The sequence below is a fragment of the Rhinichthys klamathensis genome, unplaced genomic scaffold, assembly GCF_029890125.1.
Source record: "Rhinichthys klamathensis goyatoka isolate OS25496 unplaced genomic scaffold, OSU_Roscu_1.1 h1tg000417l_1, whole genome shotgun sequence".
In the NCBI taxonomy this organism is placed as follows: domain Eukaryota; kingdom Metazoa; phylum Chordata; class Actinopteri; order Cypriniformes; family Leuciscidae; genus Rhinichthys; species Rhinichthys klamathensis.
The window spans coordinates 280877-293604 of NW_026606915.1; the positions used below are offsets into that span (position 1 = coordinate 280877).

The 12728-nt window shown below is 37.8% G+C and overlaps 2 protein-coding genes across 3 annotated transcripts; one reads left to right on the forward strand and one right to left on the reverse strand.

Moving 5' to 3' along the window:
* On the forward strand, positions 1-3785 carry fam219ab (family with sequence similarity 219 member Ab). Of its 2 annotated transcripts, none has more exons than XM_056235232.1 (6): positions 1-374; positions 1817-1916; positions 1998-2100; positions 2204-2284; positions 2370-2445; positions 2783-3785. In XM_056235232.1, the coding sequence occupies exons 1-6, from the start codon at positions 318-320 to the stop codon at positions 2939-2941; spliced, it is 576 nt and encodes a 191-aa protein (XP_056091207.1). In that variant the 5' UTR covers positions 1-317; the 3' UTR covers positions 2942-3785. The 2 variants fall into 2 exon arrangements, with proteins under 2 accessions (XP_056091207.1, XP_056091208.1); XM_056235233.1 differs by having other exon boundaries at positions 5-374; positions 2370-2424.
* A 2171-nt stretch (positions 3786-5956) lies between these two features.
* Positions 5957-9102, reverse strand: klf9 (Kruppel like factor 9). Its single transcript, XM_056235231.1, has 2 exons — positions 8256-9102; positions 5957-6563 (listed from the first exon to the last, which is right to left on the reverse strand). Exons 1-2 carry the CDS (start codon positions 8647-8649, stop codon positions 6286-6288), a joined length of 672 nt encoding a protein of 223 aa, XP_056091206.1. The 5' UTR covers positions 8650-9102; the 3' UTR covers positions 5957-6285.
* Between the last annotated feature and the right edge of the window lie 3626 nt (positions 9103-12728).

The following is a 12728-nucleotide window of genomic DNA, read 5'->3' on the forward strand; positions in this document are numbered from 1 at the left end:
CCTGCACAATGTCTGTGTCTGATGCTAGTTTTGGGTGGAGCAGACATCGCTCGATGGCGTTGAGTGGGGCGGAATCCGTGGTGCTGCTCGCGTCTCGAGACTCGTTTCTCCCGGAAGTGGGTGGTTAAGTCGCCACTCGGTCACTGCTGGCTAACGAGCGATCGCTGGGATGAAGGAGAGTCGGGGATATTCTTGGGGCTGACAAATATCCGACGACACAGTAGTGAAATTTAATTTTTAACCAATTAGTTTGCGGTATATCCGCAGAAATCCACCTCGAACGCTCACAAAAAAGGCTCAGACACCCCGCCGCCAAGATGATGGAAGAAATTGACAGATTTCAAGTCCCGACTGAGGCAGAGATGCAGCCTTTTGTAAGTTAAACCAGATCGACTCTTTAACAGCCGATTAAAGCACAAATGTTGTCAGTATGCGGTTTTAATAATATTTTGATGGGCGAATTGTAGCTTAATATGAACTAACGACCCGTGAAATATTTCATTAGTCTCATGTTGTGTCATCACAGACCGTTATTTCTTCAAAAAATGGTAAATATCTATATTACGAGAGATCGATGATGGTCTCTTCTGTGTCTGATGTGAATTTTTGCTTGCAAATGTATGGATGCTATATGATGATGCTGCGCACTGAGACTGTTTGTGTCTCCCTGCATCGAAAACAACATCAGCTTCATTTTATTTTATAACTTCAGCTCGAGTTGTTCTTCTATCTCTTCGTACTTCCATCGTAACGCTGTCTGTAACATTTATTTGAAACAATGTTAAATACTGCGTGATCTTTCTTCAATCTCATAGAGGCCTTCACATCCTTTTGCTTCATCATGCAGAATACGTGCTATGGTACCTGAATAATGTCATACCCCTCCCACCCATCCTTAATTCATCAATAATTCTCAGGAAAATTACCAGCTCTGTTCGAAGAGACATCTGGGTGGCCCATATTTAACCAATGACCCATACAGCAGATGCTCGTGTTCCTCTGGTTAGATCTAGATCAATGGTTCTCATTTGGTTTTGCTTCAGAACCCAGATTTTACATCGGTCATTAAGTGGAGACCCAACACAAAACCCAAACTGTTTATATACAGATGTAAATAACATGTCCTTAAGATCAGAAGTGGAAAATTATTCACATGAACTGCATAGATCTAATAATATGCAAAAGTATTAATGTGACAGAATTAATTGAAAAATTGACAGTGTTGTTTTCAAAATTTCTGTTGAAATTCAATTATGTCATGCTCTCTGTGCTCAACACACAAAATATATTGTGATTGGCACAAACCATGTTTATTCTCGGTGCAAGTAAACCAATATTTAAGGTAGTCTGGGTATGCAACCCTTCTGCGACCCATTTTTTGTCATGACCCAGTGGTCTGGTGTATATTATATTATATTATATTATATTATATTATATTATGTGCATACAATATGTAAAGTTTTTGTGATCAACGTACCAAAATGTCTTGTACTGTGCCTATGTTTTTCCAGTTTTAGTAGATTTAGGCTTTTGTAATATTAAAATCGGTCATAATTCTTTATCCGTTCCTTATTTGAATTTGGCAAATTCTAAGTTTTGCTTCTGCAAATGTTGTGTTTCCTTTCACATCAATCCCAGGGTGTGTTTTACTGTTTTAGAATGAGCTGACATAAATCATACAGCAGACATAAAGTGATGCTTTACTCATTCACATTGATGGAAATGGACAGAGCAAAGCTCTGAAGAACAGACATCTCATCAAATTGACTTAATCGATAAAACTAGACAGTCCTGACACTTCTGTCTTGTTCACCAGGATCCAGCATCATCGACCACATCAGAGGCAGACTCAGATACCAGGGAGAATGAACCTGCCACCCTGAACTATAAACCTTCTCCTCTCCATATGAAGATAGGTTTGTCCATACTGCCAAATGCCAATGCAATTTTTTTGTGCAATTATGCATTATTATATGACATGATTTTTCTCTGTATAGACAAACAGAGAGAGCTGGTTAGGAAAGGTTCGCTGAAAAATGGTAATGCAGGAAGCCCTGTCAATCAACAACCCAAGAAAAATAATGTGATGGCCAGAACAAGGTACAAACTAGAGAAAATAATCACCGTTTTCACCATGAACGTTGTCTGTCTTTTAAGTTAATCCAAAACAGACTGCTAACTCTGTATTTCTTTCTCAAACCAGGTTAGTGGTTCCCAATAAAGGCTACTCTTCTTTAGACCAGAGCCCAGATGAGAAACCTTTAGTTGCTCTAGACACAGACAGGTAAGCTCTTCACACATCCCCCTTATTTATTTACGTCCCCATTTGCCACGGGCTTCAAACTCACTGTTTTCACTTGCCTTTGCAGCGATGACGACTTTGACATGTCTAGATATTCCTCATCAGGATACTCATCAGCCGAGGTGAGGTCTCTATGGGAACAGGTACCTATGAACTCTGGTTAATGTATTAAGCCCCATACCACAAGCATCATGACTGTGGATTTCTTTCTCAAAAGTCACTCACAATCTTTTATGCACTAAATTCCCTTTCATCTCTCCTTGTTTTACTTTAAAGGTCACCATTGTCATATTCGTGTTGTTGTTATACATGTCATTGATTCATTAAACCAATAAATGTACCAATCAAGCTATTGAACCAACCCTGTTGTCGTATTAATCTATCAAATAACTGCTTCCAGGAAAATCAAACGAATTACTATGATTTAATTAGTGACGGTTATGCAGCACGGCCTGACATGCTGTTCTTTGCTTCCTGCAGCAGATAAACCAGGATCTGAACATCCAGCTACTGAAAGATGGATACAGGCTGGATGAGATCCCTGATGATGAAGACCTGGACCTCATACCGCCCAAATCCGTCAACTCCACCTGCATGTGCTGCCAAGCCACCTCCTCCACTGCTTGTCAAATCCAGTAAACCCATCACCTTTACTCCTCCTCGTGCTCCCTCTCTCTCTCTCTCTCTCTCTCTTTTCCATCCCTTATTCCCGTTCATAACCTCCGATAAGACATCTAATCAATATTACAGTGGGAAATGTACAGTACAGTAAACGTTACGATAAACATAGTGTACAGGAAAATGTGAACACACACACATAGGCCTACACAAAAACGCATTACATGTGCTAACACACACATACACACATTTACTCTAACATACGATTATTAACATGACTATTATTGGTTGCTTCCTCCTATGGCAGGATATGCACTGTTTTGCTAATACGCTAGGAGAGTCTGCTCACTTTCACCTCCTAGTCTGCATTGCGTTATACTGTAAAAGTGAAAGTAGAACAAATAAAGCTTTAAAACGGCTTTAATTGTGATTTAAAAACAACAACTTGATGTTACAGAGAGTTTGAAATAGCTTATCCACAGAATTATCTGCTTTCATATTGCACTCATTGCATTAACGTTGTCGTTAGGGTAAGATTTGATTTCCGTACGGATCTGGTTGGATGTTTATTGTTCGTGGCTGCTATTGAGGCTATACTTGGGTTCGTTTTTTGTTGAACATTTTGCATGTTGGTGCATTCGTACTGCAGCGCTAACAGTAGCCTTGTCTGGCATGCACCTGGGCATCACACTTTGTTTTGTTTACTCTTGGTATGTCACATACGTGTATTTAATTGAATCATGTTTGAAACTACGCTGGATTTGAGATGCGAATGTGTCATGAAAGGAAAGGCAATATTCTTCTTTGAGAATTTGATCTGATTGGTCAACTAGGCCTGGACTGTTGTTCTTTTCACAGTACCTCTCACTACAGACCTAAGAAGATACAAATTATTACATGAAGCCCTTTTGTGTCTCTCAAAGCAGTTTTTTAAAGGTCAGAAATCACTGGGTATGATTTAATCTGTTATGACATTTTCTGTTCTGTTTAGACAGAATGTCCAAACATGTTAGATAGTTAAAGCTTTCTTACGGTAAGTATTGTTTTATTCAGGAAGATGCTCAGATATAACAAACTCGAAGGCACCAAAGTATGTTTATGCTCCTTGTTGGAATCAATTGTTTTACCCTGGGTCCATTTTCATACGATCACTGCATTTCATGGAAATGGTTACTTTTTCAGACATTGTGGGCTGTTTAAAAGTACTGTTTTCTGCTGGTCTTTGGAAATAAACTATGAATGTTAATGTTGCTAAAATGATCAAATTCCCTGGTCTATCTTAACATCCATTATTATTATTAAAAATGATTCAAGCTGTCAATGATGAACCTGCACTGTTAATCTACACAGATTTTACCCTTCAATTCAGCTTTGACACATTTTATGTTGTCTTTACACTCTACATATTGTATTGATCAAGTTGTATCTCAAAATGCAAATTGCTTTCATTTGAACTGCTCATATTCACTTCTTAGTGAATTTTAAAACAGTGTAATGACCTGATGTATTCAATTCAAGCATAATCAAAGGTGAGCATTTGTTGGACAAAAGCTGTGTTTTTATGTTATAAATATGTTAATTATGTGAGAAAGTCCATTTATGTACTAACAATGTTGTTATTGGTTTCAGTGATATCAATAAAAGCAGACCTGAATTACACTTCTCTTTGTTTTAATTAGTTATCCTGTTTACACATAATTTACAGGTAATGAACGATGAATGTTGCAAAAATGATGTAAAAATACAGAATATATAGTGGCGCGAAGTCTGTAAGATGCAGATAAACACATCACAACATTAGGATTCACACTACGCAACTGAGAAGACTTTTGTAAACAACAGCAAAGTATTTATCTTTAGTTTGCTAATTAAATTCTGCAATCTAAGTTAAGAGTACTAAACCTCAAAACAGAAGGCACAGGTTGAGCATTTTTACAATGATTGTGTTTCAAATGACCTGCTTCTTGAATTCAAGCTCACAACCTATTAAACATATGGAACATCTGGAAAATAAATTAGCACAGATATTCTGTGATGATAAAAAGCGTAATATTTGTTGATCAGTTATCATAACATAAAATATAAAAATACAACTTGAATAAAGATCTAACAGATGCATTGACTATTATTCACATTCAAAATTCTGTTTGTGCTTGTCTTTTAAATGGCTGAGCATCACGGCAGATTCAAACTAAATCTACATTCAAATAACATTACTTATTATTTCAAGTATTTCAACAGCTGAATATGAATCTGAAAACCCCATAAATAAAACTAAATAATAAAAGAATATGTTACTCAGGTTCATTGACTGAAAGTAAATACTATAGGCTACTATTAAAACTAAAGGTAAATTACAATCTCAGTTCTGTATGGTTCAGCTGTGCAATATTTGGAGATTAAAGGCACAGATCTTGCCTCGTGTTATACCATAACACGACTGTAGATGGCGATGGTAAACTATTAATGAGTGAAACTGTTGGCGGGCCTCACTACATCACTTATGAAGGCTGATCAAAAACAATGTAAAGCTTTAAAAAAGGACATATTGAAAGTGTTCTGAATGAAGAGTATTTTCAATGCTCTAGCTTAAATGTTACATTATTTTGCATAACTGATTAGAATATGCAAATAATTACTTATCATTGCTTAAAACAAAAGTGTGATTGTGTTGACAACATGACATTTTCATAGGTACCCAGAAGTTTTAATATAATTCAAAAACTGTCTTCAACACTAAAGTCAACCCCTGCCCCCCTAAATATCACCAAGAACAAAAAATATTCACAGCGATTATTTTAAAACATATTCACTTCCTATACTGGACCACTAAAAATGTTGACACTTCAACCTGATAATTGAAATGTGTCTGTTTCACATAATATATCTTTACACAGAATCTGTCCATTTCCCTTTGTCACAGTGGGTATGTAATAATCACCTGGCTCCTCTCTGTTGACATCAATCCCATCTTTGTGATTTAATGTAAAATATCTGTAATTTATAGATTAAATGATACTGTAAATATCCTTACTCATTTTAAAAATAACCCTTGGGACTTTATTACATTATTTCTGCCAAAAATGCATAGTTTCTCTCCATTCCATTGAGAAGTCCCATTTTCAGTCTTTGTCTTGGAGTACTCCTGCAAGCATATTTTGTAAGACTCCATTACGATGTTTTGTATGACTCCACCTGATGATATCTTTTATCATCAGTTAATGGATATCATTATTATATAATAGATAGATTTCATATCAGATAGATAGTTCATAGATGTCATTAATCATTAATAAAGGCTCTAAGACCTGAATTGGGTGTGTCAGGTAAGAGAGACATCCAAAATGTGGGGGTCACGTAGTTGTTCAAACACCAGCAGACATGTGATCACTGGAGCCAGAGGACGATGTGGATGTTGAAGAGTGTCGTCTTCGTCCGGCGGGACCCTGGAGCATATTGGGGTGAAAGCCGGCGTGTCTACGGGCGTGCTTGGTTAGGTGATCGCTTCGCATGAAGCATTTGTCGCAGAGCGGGCACATGAAACGCTTCTCCCCTGTGTGTGTACGAAAATGTCGTGTCAGTTCATCTGACCGGGAGAATTTCTTGGTGCAGCCTGACCAGGTACACTGAAAGGGCCTCTCACCTAAGGACACACACACACACACACACACAGGAGAAATGTAAGGCCCTACTGATAATACAACTTAATCTAGTTAGGCTATAACAAAACCTAATCGACACGGATTCATTGGTGACTTGTTAGATGCTGTTGTGTCAAAGTAGAGACAACGTTTTAAACGACCGTTACTTTCGTTGATGAGCTTTAAGAATTCGCTGATTTTTTATTTAGTTATCGACGTTTTGCACTGGATGTAAACGCACTTATTGGGACTGGGAGGGGCTGCGCTTGGCTACAATGCGGCACCACGTGCTGGATGTTTACAACTGTGAGATCAGGAGGTGTGTACATCATATGACGTCATCGTTACTTTAAGTTATAGGATAGGCCCATAGATGCCTCATTTGCGGCTGTAGGAGTCTGTCATATTGGAGCGGTCAAAGCTAGTCCGTGGACATTTGAGAGCAAATTGACTGGGCGTCTGCAACCGTAGTTAGACGCATGAGCATGAATATATCTGCAATTGACTTCAGCAGATGATTTTGCTAAACTAACACAATACAACAAGACGAAGGCGTCAACTAAGACGAGATTAAAAAAAGTTACCATAGTAAAAGTAAAACCATTAAAAAGTACAATAGTAAAAGGTATTGAGTTAATTCAAACAAAGCCACAAACCAACACATTCTCACCTGTGAAAGATTGTCCGATTTCTTCAGAAATTTAAACATCTGCGGCTTCACAACCAGAAGCTGCGCAATGTTGTGGCATCATTGATTCTTACTGTGAGTGACGACTGGCTGACCGTTCCAAGATGGCGGCTGCGCCGACGTGTCTGGAGCGGTCGAAATTGTAATCTATGTATACATTACTATGGACCTTATGAGCCAGAGAAACAAGCGTGCAGCCATCTTTAGAACTGTGTTTGAACTTCCGTTATTGCGGTAGTCCTGTTCTATGACATCGCTGTCGAAGAGTGATTAGTTGGTGAAGTGGATTTACTTAGCCTATTGAAGAGTTAACGAGTTATCATGAGCATTGTAATATTTGGAGCGGATGTCATAACAAATGTCAGTAGACCGGGAAGATTTTAAAACTAGCGGTTCATTAATTTATCCGTACGATCTTACTTGCATGTCAAGGAAATAAAAACAGGAAGACAAAAGTCAACGAGTGCACTGATGAAAAGGGGCGGGGGTACACAAGGTCTATATGAGGTTAGTGAGTGTCGCATTGATGTATGTGTGGACCATCAAGGATCGACCAATGACCACGACTAGCCTACTAGAATATAATTCAAAAGAACCGAACATATTCGCCATAACAAAATCATTAGATTGCAAATTAGCAAGTCTGAAATGATAATAGGTTAGGCTACCTCCAGCAATTTCCCGCCACACGATTACGCAATTTTATAATCACACCGTGACCTGCATAACAATGTGGACTAAGCAACATGTTTGCTCTCATTTTGGTTAGAAACATTGTGTACTGTTCCACCCTGATGGGCACCCTGAGCGCTCCGCCTGCGGTTACACCCACTGTTACACGAGTGGCAGTTCCTGAAACCGAACTGTTCCTGAGAACACGCGAGCGTGGGGCGTAATAACAGACGGCGTTCAAGCAAAACGAACAGTCGGTATCGAATTACTGGCATTAGTTAAGTAATTGTGTACATATAAGCACAACATTAATTCAACCGTGCTCATTTCATACCGGTGTGTACTCTGAAGTGCGCCTTGAGATGGGACGATTTGCCGTATATTTTACCACAGCCAGCATAGGGACAACAGTGTCTCTTCTCAGCTGATACATGCAGTCTGTCACAGTTCCGTGTCCTTTTCACCCTGCTCGCGTTCTGTCTGCATTTCTCCCGGTTTTCCTTTACGCCGGTTTGATTCTCCGCATCACAGTCCACCATACGCTTGGTGCTGATTCCGCTCGGGTTACACTGATTTAGGTCCAGCAGAATCATTGCGACCATTAACAGAGTCCGACTCTCTTGACTTTCCTCAGGTCCCTCCTCGCCGGCTAGTTTGTCTGTGCGGTCAGAGCTCGATCCGTTTGAGACCGACTCCAAGGACCTTGCAGCAATTTCAACGTCCGTCATTGTAGTTACACAAACTGTGCTGTAACTGTAGAAGTCACCAGTGCCTCAAATACTTCAAAACAAAACTCAGGGCGCAGTGTGGATGCTCATCATATGGGCATCGGGGTACAGACGACTCCAGTAAACGTGGTTTCACGCCTACACGTGTTTTTCCCAATGTGACTGGGATGAAATAATGTTCCCGGCGAAGGATAAAGGAAAATAGCTTGTGTCGCTTCTTGCGTCTACACGCACACGAAGCATCCAGGTGTCTATTCTCAATATTATTTCAAGAACACCAGAAAGCGTGGAAACTTTGCGTAGGATAGGCTATACTCTCTTCTTCCCTCACAAGTGCGTCAACTCTGTGCCGCTGTTTGCTGTTCTGTTCCTATATCTGAAAGAAACTACTTCGCGGAATCCCAAGGTGTCATCATAAAGCTCGCAGCTGATTGGGCATAAGCCATGAGCGACGCTCCGAATGCACTACCAGGAATCACCTAGGCAGCATGAGATTGAAGAGTCATGGATCCAATAGTGTTCAGAGTTTGAGACGGAGGGCGTGCTAACATAGCAGGAACAGTAGTAGCATGTTGTGCCTCCTTCAGAATCAGCAGAGGGTGCACTGGTTGATACAGTTGAGGACACTGTTTCTAAAAAAAGTAGTAGACGTTTGAATTAATCAGACTTAGCATTTGTCTATCTGACATTTAGCTACAGTTAAACCCAATGTGGATCAGTTTCACGTTGTATCGCGTTGTTCAGCAGGCACGCAGGGAAAAAATACAAAACATAGGCATCAAATCAGTAAATAAACCATGTAAGAAAGGTAGATAGAGATATTAGTGTATGGGCCATTGCACCAAATAAGTGCTTTTTCAATTTTAAAGGGGACTTTTAAAAGTAAATTTCTGTTAAACTATAAACATTGTAACATATAACAAAATAGTATATTTTACAATATGCCTATAAAATAGTATATTTAGTATATTTTATATATTATATTTTATAAATTATATATAGCCTATATAATTTATTAATCATTTTTAATATTTTATAATTTATCTATTAATTGAAAATTATATAGGCCTATCACTCTTTCCGCGTGGAATGACCTGTAGGCCTATATCAACTGTATGAACTGTATATCAGTGGATATGATTGAGGGTGTTCATACGATGAATGTTCAAATGAACTCTGCTTCACTGGGTCACGACCAACCACAACAATAAATATCTATTTCTTCGAATAATTTTAGGCCCCCTATCAGCGTTTGACATGCCTTTTTTAATCTCGCAGCCTTCATGGAAATTGGGTGCACGGAAGAATTGAGCAATTGTTCGATAGCTACACACGACACTAACACGTTTCATTTTCAACAGTCCCTTTCCTTAAATAAAGCGTGCATTTGAGCAGATGATTTTGTGCTAGTAAAATAACTTTTGAGGCGGGCCCTCGTAAAGGGCCATTGGAGAAGGGGAAATTAGCCAATGAGAGCAAACGTAACACGACTCTTTTCAGAGTAGCCTAATCTCCGAACTCGCGGCAGGTTCACACTGAGAGACAGTTCTAGGAAATTATGGGAACAACGCAAACGACCCTATATTTCAAGAGTTTGTCCATAGACATGAACGGCATGAGCTGATTATGAATATGATGACCAAAAAGCATACATTTCACAATAGAAGGACAACATGAGGTTATCAACAATCTTAACAACCCCTTATGCAACATAGGCCTAAGAATAATATTGTGATAATCTAAATAGTTCGATTTTCTTATTAGATAGCCTATTTCTAAACATTTAGAACCATAACACATTTTTATTAAGAATACTTGGTTATGGGCTCTTGACATAGGCTATTTAGCTACTTTTCTAGGTAAGTGTCAGTGAATGATATTTCATCATTGTTTTGTTTTACTGTTTAAAAGACGACGCATAGTGGCCTAACATGTTAACACGTCTAATAAATCATATCGTTTCTAACAACGCTGTCAGTACGAGATGGGTCACGTTGATGTTATTTCGCTCTATCCAGCCCACACACGTGTCTGTTTTTGTGGAACAGAATGTACCCTGAACTAGAAGTGAACTTGAACGCCTCCCTACGATGCAGAAAGGATAGTGCAAGCAACACTTCCGCTCGAATGCAGAGTCATGCTTGTGCTTAAGCAGAACAGCACTCCGAACTCAAGAAGGATCTGTTCTTTGGGATTCCAGGATGTAAACTACCTAGCACACTTAAGGAGCTTTCTAAAAAACATACAGGCAAACAAATCCTTAATAGACTACTGATTTAGATTAAATTAATCAAATAAATACCGGTAGGCTACAAATCAAATAAATAATTTGGATGATCTTTTTCAACATGATCACTTATTTTTGGGTGCAACCTTTTTTTTTCCACAAAATGAGAAATTCAATTAAATTTGGTTCATACGGTCATTTACAAGTCAAATTTACATTATAAAATATGTATCATATTTATATTTAAAATAAATAAAGTTGTTAAAAAAAACAATTTCTTTAAAATGTATGAAATTTATCAGAATTTGACATTTCAGGTAGCCTACAGTATGTTTTAAAAAAAATAATTCAACAATCATAATGAAATAATAAATCAGATGCCATTATCTTGAAATAATGTAACTTTTTCGTAATCCATCACACTGACCTTAATAATTTCCCCTAATAACAAAATGAACCACAATGATGTTTTGAATTATATATATTCTTTTATTTGTTAATACATGCCAAACATCTTATTCACATTGAGGAATACAGTATACACATTTGTATTTGCATCCAAATACTTAGCCTTCTTCTACTGTAGGACAAGAGTCCTCAGATCCCTGCTCTCTGTTCTCTCATATCTCTCATTCAGCTCGTATCATTTGGAAGAACAACATGCATTTTAAAGACACTATAAGTAAACTGAGACCTTTCCGTTCAAACTACAGCATTATTGCAGAAAACATGTGCTTGGACTTGTTAGCAGAGAAGTGCTTATAAGTTTAAAAAGAAGTGGCGGGAGGAGAAACTTGACTAAAAGTGGTATACAATTCACAACCTTTTATGCTACAGTATAGGAAAATATTAAGAAAATACTGTACATAAAGTTATAAGTCATCATGTCATTTTGGCACACTGGGTAGGTTGTCATAGTGTAATGTCTTCTATCAGACACAGAGACGTTCTCTTAAAATCCTATGATATTAAACAATTTTTTTTTTACATCCACCAGAAAGATTTACAGATCATATACAGAACATTTACATGTGAAAAAAACAAGTGTCATAAATATGCTCACTCTTCTATCGCAAACAAGAGAGCGAAACAGAGGATAGTGAGAGAAACTTGCATTCAGTAACTTAGATCAAATGCCCTCTCTGTCTTCTTTTGCTGGAACCAGTCCAACAAGAGGGTTTGTTAAATGACATTACCCTAAATAATAGAGCATGGACATGTTTTAAGGGCCCGTGTATTGTTCATGCATTCCTTTGACCTGTTTTAAGGCGCTTTGCAGTATAATCACCTTGTAGGAGTGTTATCGCCTTCCTTGTGAAGGAGAGCAGGCCCAAATAAGAAACGATGTTTAAAATCATATAAAATGAAGCAAATCTGATAAACATATTGAATGTCATACTAATATTGATTTGAAAATAATTGGTTATTTGAAAACCACAGTGATTAGAATTACTGCTATGCACAAAAAAATAATGCCATTTCGTATTTTATGTTTTTGGTTCACATACAAGCTCTAATACCAAATGTACATTTTTTTTTACATTTCAGAACACTGTGACTGTAATAATGTTAAATCTCTTAGCAGTATTGCACATCAGTAAGGCAAATAAAATACATCCAATGAGTGATGCATGTGGTGGAAATGGAATAGGTGGAGTAATTAATTTACTAAAAAGTGACTATACTGAATATAGTTTACGCCAGAGATACAAATGCCGTTTCTGTATTGCTTTAAACTGCTCTGTTTCATTTGATATAAGTTAAACAGCCATTTAAAACAGTGAATTTTAGAGCAGTAAATGTTCTACTTTATTTAAAGTGACTGATTGATTTATCTGAATTAAATTAATTG

Coding starts and splice junctions, on each gene's coding strand:
- fam219ab (XM_056235232.1), top strand. CDS start 318: ATGATGGAAGAAATTGACAGATTTCAAGTCCCGACTGAGGCAGAGATG. Junction 375..1,816: donor AGGCAGAGATGCAGCCTTTT/GTAAGTTAAACC, acceptor CTTGTTCACCAG/GATCCAGCATCATCGACCAC. Junction 1,917..1,997: donor TCCTCTCCATATGAAGATAG/GTTTGTCCATAC, acceptor TTCTCTGTATAG/ACAAACAGAGAGAGCTGGTT.
- klf9 (XM_056235231.1), bottom strand. CDS start 8,649: ATGACGGACGTTGAAATTGCTGCAAGGTCCTTGGAGTCGGTCTCAAAC. Junction 6,564..8,255: donor GCACTTCAGAGTACACACCG/GTATGAAATGAG, acceptor GTGTGTCCTTAG/GTGAGAGGCCCTTTCAGTGT.